Source organism: Fulmarus glacialis, unplaced genomic scaffold (assembly GCF_000690835.1).
Source record: "Fulmarus glacialis isolate BGI_N327 unplaced genomic scaffold, ASM69083v1 scaffold5922, whole genome shotgun sequence".
Classification (NCBI taxonomy): domain Eukaryota; kingdom Metazoa; phylum Chordata; class Aves; order Procellariiformes; family Procellariidae; genus Fulmarus; species Fulmarus glacialis.
This window is the reverse complement of record NW_009199721.1, coordinates 28,256-47,439: the sequence shown is the minus strand read 5'-3', so window position 1 is coordinate 47,439 and position 19,184 is coordinate 28,256. Positions and strand designations below refer to the sequence as shown.

Below are 19,184 nucleotides of genomic sequence, written 5' to 3'. Positions count from 1 at the left end.
CAGGTGAATCCTCAACAACTGCCATGTCTTCTGGATGTTGACAATCACAGATGCAGCTTGTGTATGTGTATGCATGCCAAGCCATTACTCAGTTTTCCTTGCCTGCTCATGATGGATTTTGATTTAGTTCACTGTCCTGTTCTTTCAAGTAGTGAAGCAGACCAGGTACCTAGATGCTTTTGTTACGTATACCTCTGAAAAGCAAGTTACAGCTAGCTGCAGTCATTTTAGGCATCCTGTTGGTGATGATGTCTTTTTTTAAGGAAAATTTGGAGTACTGAATTAGGTCTTGGCAGACTTTTTAATTGGCAGCATTACAATTTGGCAACATACTCTCCTATACAGAGAAACTAAATTCAGATTAATAGGATCGGATGAAACTACAGAAAAAGGGCACATTTTTAATAAAGGAAATTCACTAAAATAGAAGTGTCTTTGTAACTATTAATTTTATTAGTTTTATTGTATTTATTGTAGATTTGGACACCAATAATTGACAAAATCCTGTTCTAATGCTCTTAAATGTATGTTTCCTCTATGTGATGTATCACTGTTAGACACTCTGTGTTTCTACAGCTATTTCACTTCTTCATTGTATTACAGCTTGTTAATAATAATCATAACATCACTTAAATATAAATTGCTGTTTCTTGTAGACTGTAAAGTTCCCTTGTATGTAAATTAAGTATACGTTCCTGACTCTAGGAAATTATTTGTATTTAGGGAGGTATTTTCATAATGATGTCTAGAATATTTCTCTCCAATATATTTTTTGCATTTCTTTGTTCTGGTTGTTATGATATGGTTTCCTGCCAAGCATATTTCCATTACAGCAGTCCCAAATAATAATAATATGAAGAAAAAAAAAGGTTAATTAATAATCTCATTTTTCAACTAAATTAGGAGTAGAATAAGGAAAGAAATAATTGGGGAAAAAAAAAAACTTTTTAGACACATGAATTAATTTCTGTGCGAAAGAAATGTCTTACAGATTCTTCCTGTTTATGTCTGGTGAAACACAAACACTGCTCTCCAGAGCACTTATTTTAAAAGAAAAAATCCCAGAGCTTGGGAAAATGAAAGAAAGGAAACTGCAGGTTAACTGCTGTATGGATGAAAGCTTCAAAACAAAGCTTTGCGTGTTATGTTTTCATTTTGTGTTCTCCCCTCTCAGATTGTGGTTCTCTTCAGTCTTTGATTGTGCTGTTACCACCCTGTTGTAAAAGTTAAAAACTCAAGAAATTTATAAATATATGTCTTTCAAATGGAAGAAGCATAGTGACAGGTTTATGTTGAATAACCGGAGTGTGTTCGAGAGCATGAGCATTACAAATTTCCATGGAAGAGCTAGTTCAATTTTCATTTTGACAAAGGTTCTAGGTCCATATTGCTAATTTTAATTCTCATTTGGTGCCAATTCAATATAAGTCTTAGAAGTATAGTGATTGAAGAAAAATATGATCAGAAGAAATGTATTAATATCAAATGAACTACAAAACCTAACTGTCAAATGCAAACTTGTCTCAGTTTTGATTTGCAGTTAAATAATGTAACCAGTACCAAAATCAATGAATGCTTAGTAAATTTAAGAAGGCCAAGAATGTGGGTCCTGGCTTGGTTTTAATTTTCAAGAAAAGAATTTTACCAAAGTCAATCAACTGTATAATTTGAAGCTGGATAAATAGTTTTATACTTAGACCAAATTATTATATAATGTCTGAGCCACAACCTCAGTTTCCTCCTTGCATTTCAATTCCTTCATGGTTGCTAACCCTTCCCTACCGTGGAATAGAGAATATCCAAACTAACAGGACAATTTTGATAAGGAGAACTTTAGCAATTGCCTATCAACTAGAAACAGCAAGTAATAAACCTAAGTACCTTCTTATTCATATACTCAGTATACTTAAGAAGCGTAGTACTTGCTTAAATTTAGAAATACTTTTCTTTTTGTGTCTTCTTAAGATGTTAAACATTCATGAGTAAAGTCAAGGGAGTCTCCCAGTAAATAGAAGGATGGAAAAAAATATTAAGGTATGGCAGCTACCTTGCCATCTTCTGAAGTCTTAAGGGCTGCAGATAAGGAGCTAAGTGCTGGTCCTGTCCTGGTAGAATGCTTCTTGCTGGCATATGTTTTTCAACTGCATGGAAAGATTGGTCAAAGTAAAAATGGTCTGTTTAATAGGTCTTTGAAGGTTCTGGAAGACCAGTCTTTTCCTGAGGTAGCTGGCATGAAAGATCAGGTTCATAGCGCTTATCTTTGATCATTACAATTCATGAATTATTTAATTCTGTCTTGCAGTGTCTTCTTCTAAAGTCTTTGGACAAATCAGGTGCCTGGTCCATCTGGAAATGGTTTAGTTAGATTATCTATAAGCGAGACTCACAGGGGAAGAATCCAATTTCGAGGCGAGAAATTTTAATTTGCTGGCATTTTCTATGTTGCAATGGCCAATTTATGATTCTTCACCAACCAGCATAAAATGAGTTTGGATTCCCACTTCTGAAGAAGTTGGCCTGACATGGTGTGGGTCCAGTTTCTTAAGATGTTTGTTATTCATTCATGGAAAACTCAAATGTCCTGTGAAAAGAACTGAAAGAAAAAACATAGAACAACAAAATACAGTTGCCACAGACTTGGTTCATCAATAAAGTTAGACTTCTAATTATCTCCACTTTTCAAATAATTGAAAGGTGGCAAAAAGGTCTTATTTTTCTCAAGAGTTACAGTGTTACAGCTACTCTTCTACTTTGAAACTGGGCTGTAGGTCAGAATGTTTGTGTTCTGAAATGCAAAACTTGGTGGAGAAAATTAATTTTAAAGCTCATCAAAATTAAGTCTTTTGGTGTTTTATTGCTGTAGAGCCACGAAGGCTATCCAGAAATCAGTTCTGTTTTTAAAAGTTTCAGGGTTTCACCATTTGTTTGTCTTCTGATATGGAATGAAATTAAACCATTTAAAATATTTTGCTTATAGACATAAAGGGTATGTGTGAAGGAGCACCACAGATAGTTCAAGTTATGGAAACAGTGTGGCAGCTGTAACATGATGCACTCTGCCTAGTCTTCCTTGGCATGTTATCTGATTTAGAAGATATCAGTTTGCCCAAGTATTGAAAGCATAAAGTTGCTAACTAAAATAAAAGCCAAGCAATTCCTTTGGCTCATCACATGAAAGTCTGCTGTGAATTTTAAAACTCTTACTTTTCTTTAATTGCAACAATTATTTATTTAAATATAAAATATTCACTATGTACGATCACTTTGAAATGGAAGTGGAGCAGGGGGAATGTCAATTCATGATTAATTTCCAGACTCAAGTCACAGATTCCTTGCTCTGGTTGCTACTGCTACCACTGTCTTTACAGTAATACACAGCTTGTATTACCTGTCATTATTCTCTATACAGTACCTGCTGTATGCCAGGTACATACACCCATGTCACCTTTCTGTACAAGGATGCAGTCATTTTAGCATGCCATAATTTATAACTTTAAAGTAGTAGAAGAGATCCTAAATAATTGTTGGTGCAACTATAATTTTGGTTGCCAAGTTATATTTCAAGTTTCATTCCATAAAATGCAAAATAAAGAGTTGGGGGTTTTTTATTTTTATTTTTCAGCCCTGCATCACATTTGCATTTTTCTATCAAACACCCTCATACACTGTCCTGGGAATATTACACTATGTTCCAGTGTAAAGCACATCTTGTTATGAGACTGATTGAGAACAGGATTAGCATGGAGTTCATGTTACAGGTAGGTATTTAAATGATTATGTGGAATATAGACAACTTTTTCTCTTTAGGTGCATTTCTATCCATTAAATGGCATTTAAGAAAGAGCAAAACAGGTCATCATAGGATTCCATTTGTATTTTCAGTTTTAGCAGGATAGAGCAAACATAAAATGTAGGTCATTTGTGTTATGATAAGGTTAGCTATTATTCTTATACATAACTTGTAATACTTTTTATATATTGCATATTCTCTTTAATGTTAAGGTATTTCATTGCTTTGGTTTATTGTGATTGGTTTTTAACACCGAGGACCTGTTTTACTTATTCTAACTGGTGTTGCTGTGAGCTAATCTAATCAAATTATAAATAATGAAAGAAATGAGAATCCAGCTTCTGCTCTCTCCACTGTATAAAGTTTTCAGTGCTAAAGGGAGCATAGATCTTCATATTAGAAGAAGCAGTTGAATAGAAGATTGTAATTTTATTCCAAAATGCTAAACGTCTGCAGAGTTGTAGTTTTTCTTCTTTACTGAATATGTTTTGTGACATGCCTTAAAAAAGATAGGGTGCTGTAAACAAACACCCAGTTAGAAACTGAGTGATACCTTTTCCTATCAACTTCAGGTTTTTGGATGATTTTTTGTTGTTTGGTTGGTTGGTTGATTTGGGGTTTTTTTGAAGGATAACATGTATGTGCTTGTGCTAGAGCTATTATAAGCAGTTGTCAGGTTGAAAATACAGCAGCTGCACCTTTTTTAAAGCTTTCCTTACATAATTTTAATTATTCTTTGCAATTTTTAAAAAAGAATAGCAAAGCAGAGAACTTGATGACTGTTTTATTTCTAAAAAGCAGATATAGTCCGTGATCTGTTTTACTGTAGATAATTTTTGAAAGCTGATGGTCTTTTAATGGGTTTTGTGTATGTATATGTAACTTTGAGGATGTTGGTTATTTGAAGAAGCTCAGGTGGAAAGAATTGATTAAAAACACACCCTTTACCCTCTGCATTATAATTTAGTAAGTAAAGGCCACACCTGCTTGCAGTGACTAACCTCACAAATTACATGGTTTTGAAGTATAGAGGTGCTTAGAACTAGAAAACAGATGCCAAAAAGTGTTTATATATTCCACTTTGAATTCAACTCTGCTTGTTAAAAAGCTGCATGATAAGTTGCACCTGTAGCAGTGATGAGCAAAGAAGACATTTTTAGTTTAATTTTGTTACCATTAAGCATTTCTCACGTTAAGAAGCTGGGGGTTCAGAGCTTTTCTCAACATTGTGGATGGTTTGCCTTTATGTCTGCAAAATCACACTTTATGTGTGATTTTATGTCTGCAAATCACAATTTCTGATATGGACAAGGAAATAATTTTCTGAAATGTCTTTATTTTGAAAGACTTTCTTTGAGGCCAGTTATCAGGGAATGATTTTATTGGCCTTTGGTTGCAATTCAGCTGCAATTAAACAGAAAAGCTTATTTTATATATTGAAGTATTTAATGAAAGTAATAACTTTTTATCATTTTAGGTTTTCAACAAGTTGTTGAGTCTGGCCAGCACTGCTTCATCTCAGAAGTTCCAGTCACACATGTGGAGTCAGATGTTGGTTTCCACATCTGGGTTTTTGAAATCTATCTCAAATGTCTCTGGCAAAGACATCCAACCTTTAATAAAGCAGTGGGTGTATCCTTTTTATTCTTGGTCTGGATTGTTAATATAGAGAATGAATTTGTTTTTTAATTGGCACTATTAAAGGAATGTGAAGAAAGGTATGAAATATCTTTGCTTAAAAGTACATTATTCTTTAGAATAGAAATAGATATGAGCCACAGGTTCGCACTCCTTTCATAGTCATTTAGAGTATGCTAGCTTTTTTGGGTGTTCTTTACTAGAAGGGATTTCATGATTTTAACTTTTACTTTGAAAGAAGCACAAAAACTCTGCTGGAATTTAAGGCCAAATTACACTAAAGGGATTCCAGAGGACACTGCCCATAGAAATATGCTGAAGTCTGACATGGAAAATGCTATAGTCTGGTGCATTTTAAGATGTGATTTCCAGTAAATCACCATGAAATAAGTAACCTAAAGCACAGGTTGATAGTTTAAAATACACTAACTTTTAATAGCTTGGTAGCTTGTGTTAATATTACAATTTCAGGTAAAAGAAACCTTTGTGTGTTGATTCTTCAAATTTCAGTGATATTAGTCAAGAAATAGGATTTCTTATTTTGGATGGATATGAGGGTAAATTTGAATTTGCTCTATTTAACAGGTTTAATTGGTAGTTTTAATTAACGTGACTGCAGCCTAAAATCATACGTGACTGCAGTAAAACCATACCTTACAGTTCTAACAGAAAACAAAAGTAGGTGTTTATATTTAGACATTATTTATTTGAGCTGACTTAATAATGTCCATGCATCTCAATATCTAACTAAAAAACACTGTATAATTAATATTTATAGAATAATATGAGAAGTTGGTATTTTATCTGCATCAATAGTATTCATAAAGTATAAATACACATTATTCTAATTTCTATACTTTGCTGTGCCCAGCACTTGAGGAAATTAGGGGTTCTATATGTACATATATTCACACTACAGCTGTACCTAAATGTCAGCATTACTATCTGAGTTGGCTGAATCTTAGCTACGTCTGTTCTGTAAGAAAGGAAGAATTGTAACTCTCAGATTTGGGGATTTTTCAGCTTCTCTGGAATTTGGCCCCAAGGCTGATCCTGTTGACTGTAACTGGTGTTTAATCCTATGGTTGCAACCTCCCTACCATGCTTCAAACACTGTTGCATTTGTGATAGCAGATTTTCTACCTTGTAAGACCACAGCCGGTCTTTGTATTGTTTGGGAGGAAATCATATTACTGTTAACTAGCAATATCTTATGCTATTAATGAGTGCTGTGTTGATGCTGAGTTTAAACCTTGTGCTGAAGAAACCACTAAAAATGCCTTAAGTTCTACATGATGACAAAGTCACAGACTTTTATGAAGCCAGCCTCTGTGAACAGAACCAGTCTGAGGTATCTAGCCAAATGACCATATTTTGGGAGAAAAATTAATAATGCATGTACAATAAGGAGCCTCTTTGAATCTGGCATCTCCTCCCTTAAAAATCAGGGCATGAAAGAACAGGTTTTCCTTACCTGCTTTTGTCTTACATTGTCAGAGACTTGTTGGGAGCATGCACTACACTAAAATGCTTCTGGTGTTTTAGCTTTACTAGAAGTGAAGTGTAGTAATGGCTGTCATACAAATAATGAATGATGAAGTTATTCACAGAAACAGTTGACTTGAAGAAATTGTTGCCTGGGATAAAAATGCGGAGTGAGATCATAACTTTTTATCAGCCATATTGTATACTCTCATGTATATGTGAACACACACGCACGCACACATACACACACACACACGCTTACAATGACCCAGTTTGAAAAACTGCAATAAAATAATTGAATTAAATGTAGCGTGGATAAAAAAGAGAAGCTGTCTGTGTTTTCCCCTGAGTTTTATTTAACTGAAATATATAGTAAAACAAATCATATTAAATTACTGAAGTCTTACTCAACTACTTTCTCTGAGAGCATGCCAAGGACATTGGATGTGGTAGGGTCCAATATAGTTTTTCATAATGACTTTTTTCTTACTAGATAATTTTCATTGTACTTCAGTTTTTCTCGGTAAGATACATGATTTTACATTAAAGAACTGTTGAAAGAAAAAAAAAATCTTTAAAAGTTCATGAACTAACATAAGTGTTTTCATTTCCTGATTTTCTTGGGATAGAAAATTCTAGGAATAAAGAAGCATAAAGCAAGTGTAAAGAGTGAAAACATTGACAATTATGTTTGTTTATTACTACTGCATTGTGTGCTAGAATTCCTATACTGCTTGTTAGGGATCAGAGTGGAGTGGTAAAATTTTATGGTAGCTTTGCATTTAATAGAAAACGGAATGTATTGGAATTGGAAATAAAGCAAGACTACACGTCTCCTGGGACTCAGAAATATGTGGTAAGGCCAATTTTCCATATTTTACATACACATACAGGTATGATGTATACATTAATAAGCATAATTTTAGTGTTAATAACAAAATCTTGTGAACTTGAAGGGTCCTCTTAAAGTGACGGTGCAAGAACTTGACGGATCATTCAACCATACATTGCAGATTGAAGAAAACAGTCTTAAACATGATATACCTTGCCATTCTAAAAGCAGAAGGTAAGAATTAAAATACAAACTGCAAGTATTTTTAGTATGGATATATGAAGACACATAGTGCATTGATGATAAACATATGCTTTTTAAATTTTGTGTTTATATTTTGTTAATCTTACTGAATAAGATTCACCTGTGATATAAGGGGAGAAAATAGAATTTACTACTGTTTTTGGACAGCAAGAAATCTTACATTTTGTATGCAGTTCTTAATAACAAGTAAAGGTCTTAAATTTTGTAAATTAAAGAGCTTATTTATATAGAACAAGTTAAATGAAGACCGTAATTAATCAAATTATTCAAAATGCCTTTGAGTGGGAAAGACAAATTAGAGGGAAGACAAATGTAGGCCAGAGGATTACCTCAAGGGAAGATACATGAATGAAGCACTTGCATAGTTTTCCTTTTCTGTTAAGAGTGCCAGGGCTGTTCACCAAACCTCATAAGCAAGAAGAGTAAAGTAACATACTTCCCGAATACATTCTCTCAGTTTCCTAATGCTTTTGAATAACTACTTTGACCTCTACTTCTCAGAGTTGTAGGCTTATGTGTAACTGTAAAAATGGTGGGAGTCAAGTTTAAACCGATGTAAAGTATTGGTGATAGTTATTTGAACAAAACTGATGCACAACTCGACTTTGTGAGTATTTTTTGCTGGAGAGAGCATTATTTTTCAGTGTGGTGAAATACACAGAGTACTTTTGCAGGCTTAAGCTCCATTTATAAACATATCTTTGCTAGTATGGTAATTTTTTAAATACCTTTTTTTTCTATTTTCTCTTTTTTAATAGAAATAAGAAGAAAAAGATTCCACTGATGAATGGAGAAGAGGTGGACATGGACCTTTCTGCTATGGAGTAAGTTAGCTTGTTGGAGTTTCTCAGTGTGAGACTGAGCCTTGTTCCCCTTGTCCGAAGCATCTATTTTGAAGAATTTGATAGTGATGTTGTACTTCATTATATGACTGGCAAATTTCAAGGCTATACTACATTTATTTGCCTTCTTTGAGACTTTTCTTCTGTAGCTGAGAAAATGCTGGTGAAGTGTAAAATGTATGGGTTAACTACTATAATCAGTTTTAAAAAAAAAATCTCAGGCATGATAAGGTGATAGAATAAATTACTTGATTCTTTCTTACACGTTTCTAATGATATCTTTCAGCTGAGTTTATAGGTAAAATGTAAACAAGAATTTGCTTGAAACAAAGTCAGAGCAATTTTTGTTGGACCTCGATGAAGACCATTTAACTAGCACTAAGATAGACAAGTTCCTGAAATCTGTGGTTAATTCCAAAGAATCCTTTTAGATTGAAAAATAAGTGATGAAATGCTTCGTACTGAAATTCATACTGGCATTAATTTCAGTTGGAACTGTTTAGCTCTTTGGAAGCAAATTCTTGGTCAATATAAGTACATGCTTTACCCTCCTTGAGTTGGAGCCAGTGGTGCTCTCAGAAATACTGAAGGTGTTGGTACCTTGTGCTGGCTGAGAGAAGTAAATAATCTGCTCTTGAAAACTGATGGTGTCTCTTTGAAGAAGGATAGATTGCTTGTCACCTTAAAAGTGTTGGAGACTGTTGTAAATTCAACCTCATTTAAAATATGATGAGAAATAATTTTATAAAGGATATTTTAATTGAGCAAGTAATTGTTATCATTTCTATATGATAGTTGACATATGAATAAATAGTTTTAAAATTGTATTTAAGAGCAATTAGCATAAATATTTGTGAGTTGTTCTGATCAGTTATGTTCAGGTAGCTATTGCTTTACACTGAGCTGAGACCATAATGATTTTCTTAGAACTACCTTTGAACTGGTGTATGATTTTATGCAAGTCACTTACGCTTTGTTTATCTGCTAACTTTCTAATCTGCTGTCATTCTTTTGTCCAGTTTGGACTCCTCTGCTCCAAACACATATGATAATGTTCATTCTTTTCAATACTTCTAAATCCCGTGTATGGACTCTTCTTTTCACTGTCCTTTCTTCTCTAGCTACTATCTTGACAGTAATTCTAGGTATTCTACAAATGCATATAGAAATACGCATCATATTTATAATGATGCTCTTTTCATCATTCCAAACTCTCTCCTAATTCCGTGTCTGTATTTTGTTGTTACCAATTTTATATGGAAAACTGAGTAAAACACTTTATTATATAGTTTGTGTTTGTTGCTCCCATAAATGACTTCTGCAGTCATGGTGCTGTGTGAATACTAAAGTATAAAATGCTTCTTTGGGTGGAATACAACTGAGTAATTTTATCTGTAGGACTAAAACTTTAATCCTGTCTGTTGATACTTTCACTTTTATCGTCATTTGGCTTGGCAGTTCTGTGCATTTGCATGGTTACCCTTATCAGCTTTCAACATCATAGCATGTGTGTGTTTATAAAGCATTTTCACATTTTTCACATCTATTGATAAAAAATAATATATAAAAAACTGGGTGGTTACCACCAGATTTTCTGTGTTGGGTTTTTATTTTGGTAGTCTTAAACTGTGGAAGGTGATAAAGCGCTGCTCACCTATGAAAGTTATGGTGTCTGAGGAAGTAGAATTAAATATATTGAGATTATACAGTAGTTTACTGTGAACTCAGGTCTGTAGGTTAAAAATACTAAAGCATTTGTACTCACTTTGACATATTAGAGGTTTGGACAGATTGCCCCAGGAGGCTCTAGAATTGCCATCCTAGAAGCAGGAGATTGGACCAGGTGACTTTCAAAAGTCCCCTCTAACTTAGATTCTTTAATGGTTCTTTGAGTCTAAATACTTTTAAAATAACTTATAACAAGTTAGAACATCTTTTGAATTTCTATAGCCTTGAAATGTTGTAAACTATTAATGTTTTTCATGTCTGTCTTAGTGCTGATTCCCCTTTGCTCTGGATAAGAATAGACCCTGATATGTCAGTACTGAGGAAGGTAGAATTTGAACAATCTGATTTCATGTGGCAGTATCAGCTTCGATATGAGAGAGATGTCGTTGCACAAGAAGAGGCCATTCTGGCATTGGAAAAGTTCCCTACTCCAGCATCACGGCTTGCACTGACTGATATACTAGAACAAGAACAATGTTTCTACCGAGTGAGAATGCTGGCCTGCTTCTGCCTTGCAAAGGTGAGGTTGTGTGGATGGGAGTAAGGGAAGAAATCCACTAGACGTTGTAGATGTTTGAAAATGGCTCAAAACTCATCACGGTTCTTAAACTGGCTTGATATTTAGCCTCTTAAAAGTATTTGCCAAGTATTTTTAACATGACTGATTTGAAAGGAAAGCTGTATTATTTTAGTCTGTAAATGGAGACTGCAGAAGGCTTTCATAATGGTCAAAATTGAGATGTCAGACATGAAAACCACAAGGGATTTTTCCAGATTTCATTAAGTGGCAGAAATAAAAGACTTTTGTTTAATCTTTTTTGGAGCCAAAATGTATTTTTTTTATTTTACTGGGAAGTTCCTTGGCCTGTCTGTTGAGAACTCTGAAGTGCTGAAATTCATCTGTGTATCTAAAGTGAATTCGGATTGCTGTTCAATATTGCTTCAGGTTGAACAGGGGCACAAAATAAACATCATGTTGGTCTGCAATTAAATACTAAAAACCCAAATAATTGCCTTGAAAAGGGAAGATCTTTTTTGTTTAGACACAAAATTAGCATTAAGAATGAAAATTAGAGAACCCTATAAAACAACTGGATGGAAACATGGAAGAATAAGAATTTCTGAAAAGGCATGTTATTGACATACTTTTATGGACATAAGGGCATACTTATTGACAATTTGTAGAGTTCAGATTATTGGCATATAGCTTGCTTTCTGCCATGTACCCATTGAGAATAACTCAGTACCTGTACAGAAATAAATCCTTTGGCCATATTTTGAAAACCAAAATCCAAGAAATGTTTTTGACAAAGTATTTTAATATTATGAAACACTGATGTAATACTGCCATGTGTATGTAATACTGTATGTGCTAGTATTGGTACTGCCAGTATCTGACTTAAAATATGCATGTTTCATAATGCATTCATTTGGAATATTTAAAAGTGTATATTCCACAGGTAAATATTAAAAGAGCAGTTGTTACAATGCTTAAATGCAATAGTTTTTTCTGTCTTTACTTTGAATTGTCAGGCAATTGGGCTGCAGGTAATCATAACCAGCTTTGCTCAGTTGTAATTGTATGAAAAATCTTGGGTCTGCAGATACGGTTGTTGACTTACAGAAAAAAGGTTATAAAGCTAAGCAAAAAGTATGGCTGTGACATTGAATCAAGGTGAAGGAGCATGGCAGGACAGAGTTGTAGATATGTTTATGTAAGTTACCTAGGAGGAAAGTGTGATATATTGTATTACTAGTTCCAACATCAGGGTGTAGTAAGAATCATTTTGTGTTGTCATTAACTGAGTTTAATTTTCACAGCTTGTAAATATTCAGGATTTGTATTCTTTATTGAAAAAAAGCCAAGTCCCTCATGTTTATTAGGGGGAGGGTTCTTTTTTGTTGATTTGCCACTTCTAGCTGGATTGCGGTTACTATTGTAAAACGTTTTTGGTGTACTCATGTTGATACAGAAAAATGGTAGGTGATAATGCAATTATAAAACTGAATTTACTACACTTTATAAATGTACAGTATACTTCATTGTAAAACAGCACTTCAGTCTCTCAGACATAAAGTATCCAGGTAACATATTAAATCCTCATTGATAAAGAAGTTAATAGATGTGTGTGTGTGTGTGCACACACACACACTTTGTTGAGTAGTTAATTACAAATAACCCTACAGAGAAAGGAGAAAACAATGTCACAATATTAATTCCCATGAGTATGCAGGTTGATTTTTCCATTCAGATCCATTGCAGTGTTGGTGATGTGCTATAAGGTTTAAAAAAGCAACAAGACAAACTCCCCCCTCCCCAGACATTGAGGAGTTTCATAGCTGTGCATGATAGTTACGTCTTAGGCCAGGTTTTTATGCTATACTGAATTGAAGGATGCAGAAATAGAGTGTACCTGCTGTCTTTTTAAGTAGACATAATGCAAGTCAGGCTACTTGCATTATGGTGGGGGGAATGTACAAATGCATTGAATTCAGAGTGTATAGTGTATCAATAGAATAAATAGAAAACTTGGATTCTGTGAGTATTTAAAGAGACATTCAAATGAGTCAGAACCCATACTGAAAATATGATGATTTAACTACTATTGATTTAATTTGAAAATACTGTTGTTCATCTATAGATTTTGCAAAATGAAATGCTTAAAATAAGTAGGAGTTTAAAAATATTAAAAAACGTACACCCCAATATTAATGGAATAGTGAATATCTTGTAATATAGTAACCTTTGATAATATTTTTGGGGTTAGGTTTTATTTACACTGCTACATAAACTTCACATTTGCAGTTCTAAGTTCATCATCGTGGTTTCTAAGCAGTCTTTGGAATTAAGCTTCCTCTGCAAGAAGAGTCGTTATGGAGCTTACAGAAAAAACTAAACCTGCATTCTTTAGTTTGAAGACTTGAGTTATTGCAAAGGGAATATCTAGTCTGACCACAGCATTTTCTCTCTCTGACTTTGAAGCCTGGCTTAGTGGGAAAATGGTTTTCAGTAATAAAGGAACCCATCTTATGTAAGAGCAATGGTGAAGTGAATTGCTACTCATCTTCAGATAGCCTCCTGCTTTTCTTTCTCTTATTGCATATGTAATACCCTTTGAAACAAACTAAATAATTTAGAAGGAAATAGTCAAATTCCTTTCCTTCTGTGTGAAACCATATTTTTCCTTAGTTTGTGGTGGGACTGTAACAACGGAAACTCCTGCTACATTGTAGGGTACATTGGCCCCATTTGTTTGCACACACACACACATATGTGGTCTGTCATCAGACTTAATCCGTCATCAGGCATAGGTGTTCTTGTCTGCAGGCTTTTATTGCTCCATACAGCAAATGTATGAAACCCAGGATGCTGGGAAGGCACAAAAGCGGTTTTTTTGGCAATGAAAACTTAGCTAATATAAGATAATACATTGATGAAAATATGTATCTATTTGAAGGAGAGAATGTTCTTGGCAATTACCCTTTTTGATTATGGGAAATGTGTATTTTTCTACAGCCAAACTAAACTTGCAGTGGTGATGTTAATACCATTTCCCTTCCCTGCTAATTATACAGATTGCAAATTCCATGGTAAGTACATGGACAGGACCACCAGCCATGAAGTCACTCTTTACCCGAATGTTTTGTTGTAAGACTTGTCCAAACATTGTGAAGACGAACAACTTCATGAACTTTCAAAGCTACTTTCTGCAAAAGGTAAAATTTATTTTTTTCACTGAATGTTTTAAAAGAAATGTCAAAATACAAAAATGTTCCTACGGTTGACAACTACAGAAACATGGGTAGCACAGTCCTGCTTTACCCTTTCATAAAAATCCAAAATAACTAGTTCTTTCTTATATGGCATCTGTTTGTTCCATCTTAGTCAAAAATCAGTTAACAAAATTTTAGCAATTTTTTCCGAGTAGCTGAAGTTAAATTAGCAGTTTCTTCAGAAGAATGGAGTACATATAATAATTACTTGTAAATATTTATGAGCTCATTCTTAAATAGAGTTTATTGCACAGCAACAAAGCCTCTTTTGTATGTTTTAGGTGAATTCAGCAGCTGCCTTTATTCATTAATGGAAATTATATCATACTGCAAATAAAATCTCATAAATCTTATCTTTAATTGGTGGGCTTTTTAGTTCAAGGTACTGCATAATCTTTCTTGCCCTCTCCTTTGTATTAGTTGGCAACATCATGTATTGCTTATACATACAACTGCAGCTTATTTTGATGTTAATGCAGTTGTTTTTTACTGGGACCTGTAGTTGTTGTACAGTGGATAACAAAATGGATGACAATTGTTTTCTCTCAAGGTTCACTTTATAACAGTTTAGGACGAGAGGAAATGGCCTCAAGTTGCGCCAAGGGAGGTTTAGATTGGACATTAGGAAAAATTTTTTTACTGAAAGAGGTTAAACATTGGAACAGGCTGCCCAGGGAAGTGGTTGAGTCACCATCCCTGGAGGTATTTAAAAGACATGTAGATGAGGTGCTTAGGGACATGGTTTAGTGGGCATGGTGGTGTTGAGTTGATGGTTGGACTTGATGATCGTAGAGGTCTTTTCCAACCTTGATGATTCTATGAATCTATGATTCTATAATTATTGGATGATTGAGTTCTTATTTCACAGATTTCATATTCCTGATTACGGAGAAAACTTAAATTTTGTTTTCTTGCTCTGTCCAAAACTACTTCATCCTTGTCCCCACCAGTCTCTTTTTTGGACCTTCTTTTGTATTTTCCTGTTCTTTTTGTCATTGTTCATTCTTTCCCACTAAATCTTACACTTTTCTCCCTTTTAATCCCGTCTCCCAAGTTTATAGATCTAGAGTAAGATTCCTAAATCTATGTGAATGGAGCCTAAGAGAGCTGCTTAGCTCATTCTAAAATAAATACCTAATCAGGCTAATACCTGTCTGGCTAATAATTCTTTAGACTTCACTGACTGTATTGGATCTATACGTCTTGGTGATAATGGAAGCTTAGACGTGTTCACATGAAAACACCCAAATCCAGTGTCTGTCTAAGAAGTAGTTCATCATCATTTTCTATGTTTCATTATTTTTCATTTGTTATCTTTTTGATAGTGCCTTGACTTGAGAGTCTTTTCTTGGATATACAGTTTTTTTGAATGTCTGCAGTATGACTAATTGTTGAGCAATAATTACACAGTTTATTTGATCTGAAAATTATATAGCATGTGGTATGACTTTCAAAAAGCATTTAAATACAACTTTTCAGAGATTTGCTATTGTAAAATGGTTAATTGCTCATTTTCAGGATGTAGCACTTTTCAGGGTGTAACTATCATTTCACTAATCTAAGAATGACGTTAGTATTAATTTTATTACACAGACTATGCCTGTTGCCATGGCCCTTCTAAGAGATGTTCACAACCTCTGTCCTAAGGAGGTTTTAATGTTTATTTTGGATTTGATCAAATATAACGATAACAGGAAGAATAAGGTAAAGAATGTGTCTATTTTAATCTCTCACTTTTTTGTTGAAAAAAGTCTCAGTTAAGATAACGCATGATGTTTTATGCCATTAATGTAAATATCTGTCTAGGAGAGTTGATGAAAAGGTGATACATTAAACTCAGCAGTAAATGTTACAGAATGTTCTGTGGCTGACATTTCTATGGCAGCATTTCTTGGATGTTTCAAAGCTCTTTGTACTTGTTGACTTACTAAGGACCTGCCTGTCTTCATTTGCACACATACTTTTCTTGCTTTACTCTTTTTCATTCAAAAGACCCATGTGTTTTGAGAAAATGTGCATGAGGCTAACATGTAGCATGCAAAATTAAGCACTGGTTTGTTGGGGTTTTTTTTCACCTTGAGAAGAGTATTTGATAACAGCAAAGAAAAGAAATAATCTTTTTTTAAATGGTATACAGAACTCTCGGATTCTGGGTTGTGAATGTCAGCTGTAGCTCACAGAACTGGACTGTCTTCATCTAGTTAAATAACAGCTGAAACCCAGGTTAATATTGTTCCATCACTAAATTGAAGCATCTGGGTTGGAAGTGTTGTCATCTAAAGTTCCTTCCCACACAAACCACTGCTGAAGGATGATTAGATGACCTTTAAGATCCTGAGATGATACAAAATTCTAGCTCCCTAGCTACAGATGAAGTCTACAATTGCTAGGAGCCCAGCATATGATTTTCCCAGCTAAGTAGCCAAGTTAAGTGCAACAAATCTGAAGCCTCTTAAGCCTCACTTTCTTGTGTGTAGAAACACATACTGTAACAAGACACTTGTTGCAAGATTACTGAAATAAGAGGATGATGGAGGGTGGAGAGGTAGAGAGTTAGACACGTGAATGTAAGCACAGTAGTCACAGAATGTGGTGAGTTGTGCTAACATCTCCCCACCACCAAAGGAGAGATCCCACTCACTTTTCCAAGTGTCCCTACCATGCGTGTATTTGACATCTTCTGCTGGATCTGACAGAAACTGGATTTGTTTAGATTAAATTAACTAATATTCAAATCCAGTACTTTTTTCTGCTTTGTAAATTTTCTTTTTATACTTCTTGCTGCTTACTAAATTAACACCACCAAAAAATGCAACAGCCAGCACGACGGAAGGGGTGAAACTGTGAGCCCAGGTAAAAGGAGCAAATGAAGAAGCAAAATTTTCCTCGCTAAGCAGCAGTGAGCCCATTAGTTCACCTCAGGAGCTTGTGAAGTTGCTATCTAGATAAACTGTCTGATTTTCTGAGGTGCTAAGCACCCATTAACCTTGGTAACCTTGGTTCTGAATATAGAAACAGACAGGTAGTTTTAGATGCTCACATTTAGAAATAATGGCTTTTATTTTCCATATCTGGAAAAATTTCAATGCCTGATTTTTCCATTTTTATAAAACAATGTATTACTATTAATATGCTTGTATTACTATTAACATGCTCTTATCACAGAGTGAAGATTAATGATTGATAGTATGTCTGCTTGCTCAATCACTCTCAAATCCATTTTCAGAACAAGTTTATTCCTGTTTTGCGTTCTCATGTAGTTTCTCCCAAGGTTTTTAAGATCTTGTTCTGTAGCAGTGCTTCAGCATGTCTTAGCTTTTAAAGAATATATATTGTTATATTTGCTTGTATTTAAATGCTGTTTTTATCTAGTTTTCAGACAACTACTATCGTGCTGAGCTGATTGATGCCCTTGCCAACTCTGTAACTCCTGCAGTCAGTGTGAACAATGAAGTTCGAACATTGGATAACTTAAATCCTGATGTTCGACTTATTCTTGAGGAAATTACCCGTTTCCTAAATATGGAGAAGCTTCTTCCCAGTTACAGGCATACCATTACAGTCAGGTGTGGTTTAATAATTGTTGTACACATGAAGAGAGCAGACACATTAATGCAACTTTTTTGGTTTTTATGTACCCTTCTGTAGTTAGTATTTGAGATTTTAGCTTTCATGTCTTGATCTTAAATGTCAAATTCCCTCCAGTTTCCAAAAGCTGATAGTGCAAGTTTGTCTCAATTGCTTTATTTTTCAACATTGATTTCTATCAATGTAGACTTTTAATAGCAGGCATAAGTTGATCATACTTGTGCCTTTTTAAGAAGAGCATTTATGAAAGTTTTGCAAAAGGTAGCCTTTTAACAATATCTGTAGAGTACACACATAATCTGAGCTGTGTTTTCTCTGTAAGTTAGTACAGTTCTACTGAAACCAAACAATGGATTTGACACAGTGGGGAATTTTGTTTGTGTTTCTGCCTAATTCAGAGGTAATGAGAGCTATGTGTTAATGCTGTGAAAGTAATTGTAACATGTTAATTTGGATAATATAATTCTAGAACAATTGCAGTACTTGATTTTGAAGAAAGTAATTTTACTCTTCTTGGCTGGCATTCCAGAAACCTAATGTAAATTTCCTCTTTCTACCACATCTAGCTGTTTAAAAGCTATTCGAGTGCTTCAGAAGAATGGTCATGTCCCAAGTGATCCTGCTCTCTTCAAGTCATATGCAGAATATGGGCACTTCGTAGATGTCCGAATAGCAGCATTGGAGGCTGTCGTTGATTACACAAAAGGTACTTTTTTCAAGTATTCTGACACTTTGTAACACTTTTGATATAGTAGAAAAGTGTAATACTTACCTCATTAATATTAGGTTGAAATACTGTCCACCAGAAGAGCTTGTGTGATGACAGATGTATTGATAAGAAGCTGAGATTGCTATTAATGCTTTGTCCTAGAGAATGCAAGTTTTATGAAGATGTGGTGAGCATTGTTTCTCAGTGTCTTGCAAATTGAATCAAATAGCTAAGTTTTGAAATAATGAGTAAACAGCACAATGAGTAGTGGTAAGGGGTTTTGGTAGTTTCTTTTAAGACTTCGTTTTCTGTGATTTTGATTCAGTTGAGTTCAGCCATAATTGCTAGTAAAAGTTCTTGGTTTTGCTTTACCTTCTTGCTAATCTCTTTATTTTGCCTTTTGCGTGCATCTTATGGTTATAAAGTTTGGAAACTTAGATTATTTTAATGGTTATTGGTTGATTCTGCTTTGCAATTCCTTATACATAGCTTATGTTTGTGAGATGTTTCCTTTTTTTTAATATTGTCTTTATC

The 19,184-nt window shown here is 34.4% G+C and overlaps 1 protein-coding gene across 1 annotated transcript in view; it reads left to right on the top strand.

Annotated features, from left to right (window-relative positions):
* TAF2 (TAF2 RNA polymerase II, TATA box binding protein (TBP)-associated factor, 150kDa) overlaps positions 1–19,184 on the top strand; it is a 63,610-nt gene that overhangs the window by 20,433 nt on the left and 23,993 nt on the right. Inside the window, exons 11-20 of the mRNA XM_009573342.1 lie at positions 3,623–3,758; positions 5,268–5,422; positions 7,655–7,769; positions 7,870–7,979; positions 8,768–8,833; positions 10,847–11,099; positions 14,156–14,296; positions 15,947–16,057; positions 17,726–17,919; positions 18,508–18,647. Coding sequence (XP_009571637.1) covers positions 3,623–3,758; positions 5,268–5,422; positions 7,655–7,769; positions 7,870–7,979; positions 8,768–8,833; positions 10,847–11,099; positions 14,156–14,296; positions 15,947–16,057; positions 17,726–17,919; positions 18,508–18,647 — 1,421 coding nt within the window. The remainder of the gene's footprint in view (positions 1–3,622; positions 3,759–5,267; positions 5,423–7,654; positions 7,770–7,869; positions 7,980–8,767; positions 8,834–10,846; positions 11,100–14,155; positions 14,297–15,946; positions 16,058–17,725; positions 17,920–18,507; positions 18,648–19,184) is intronic.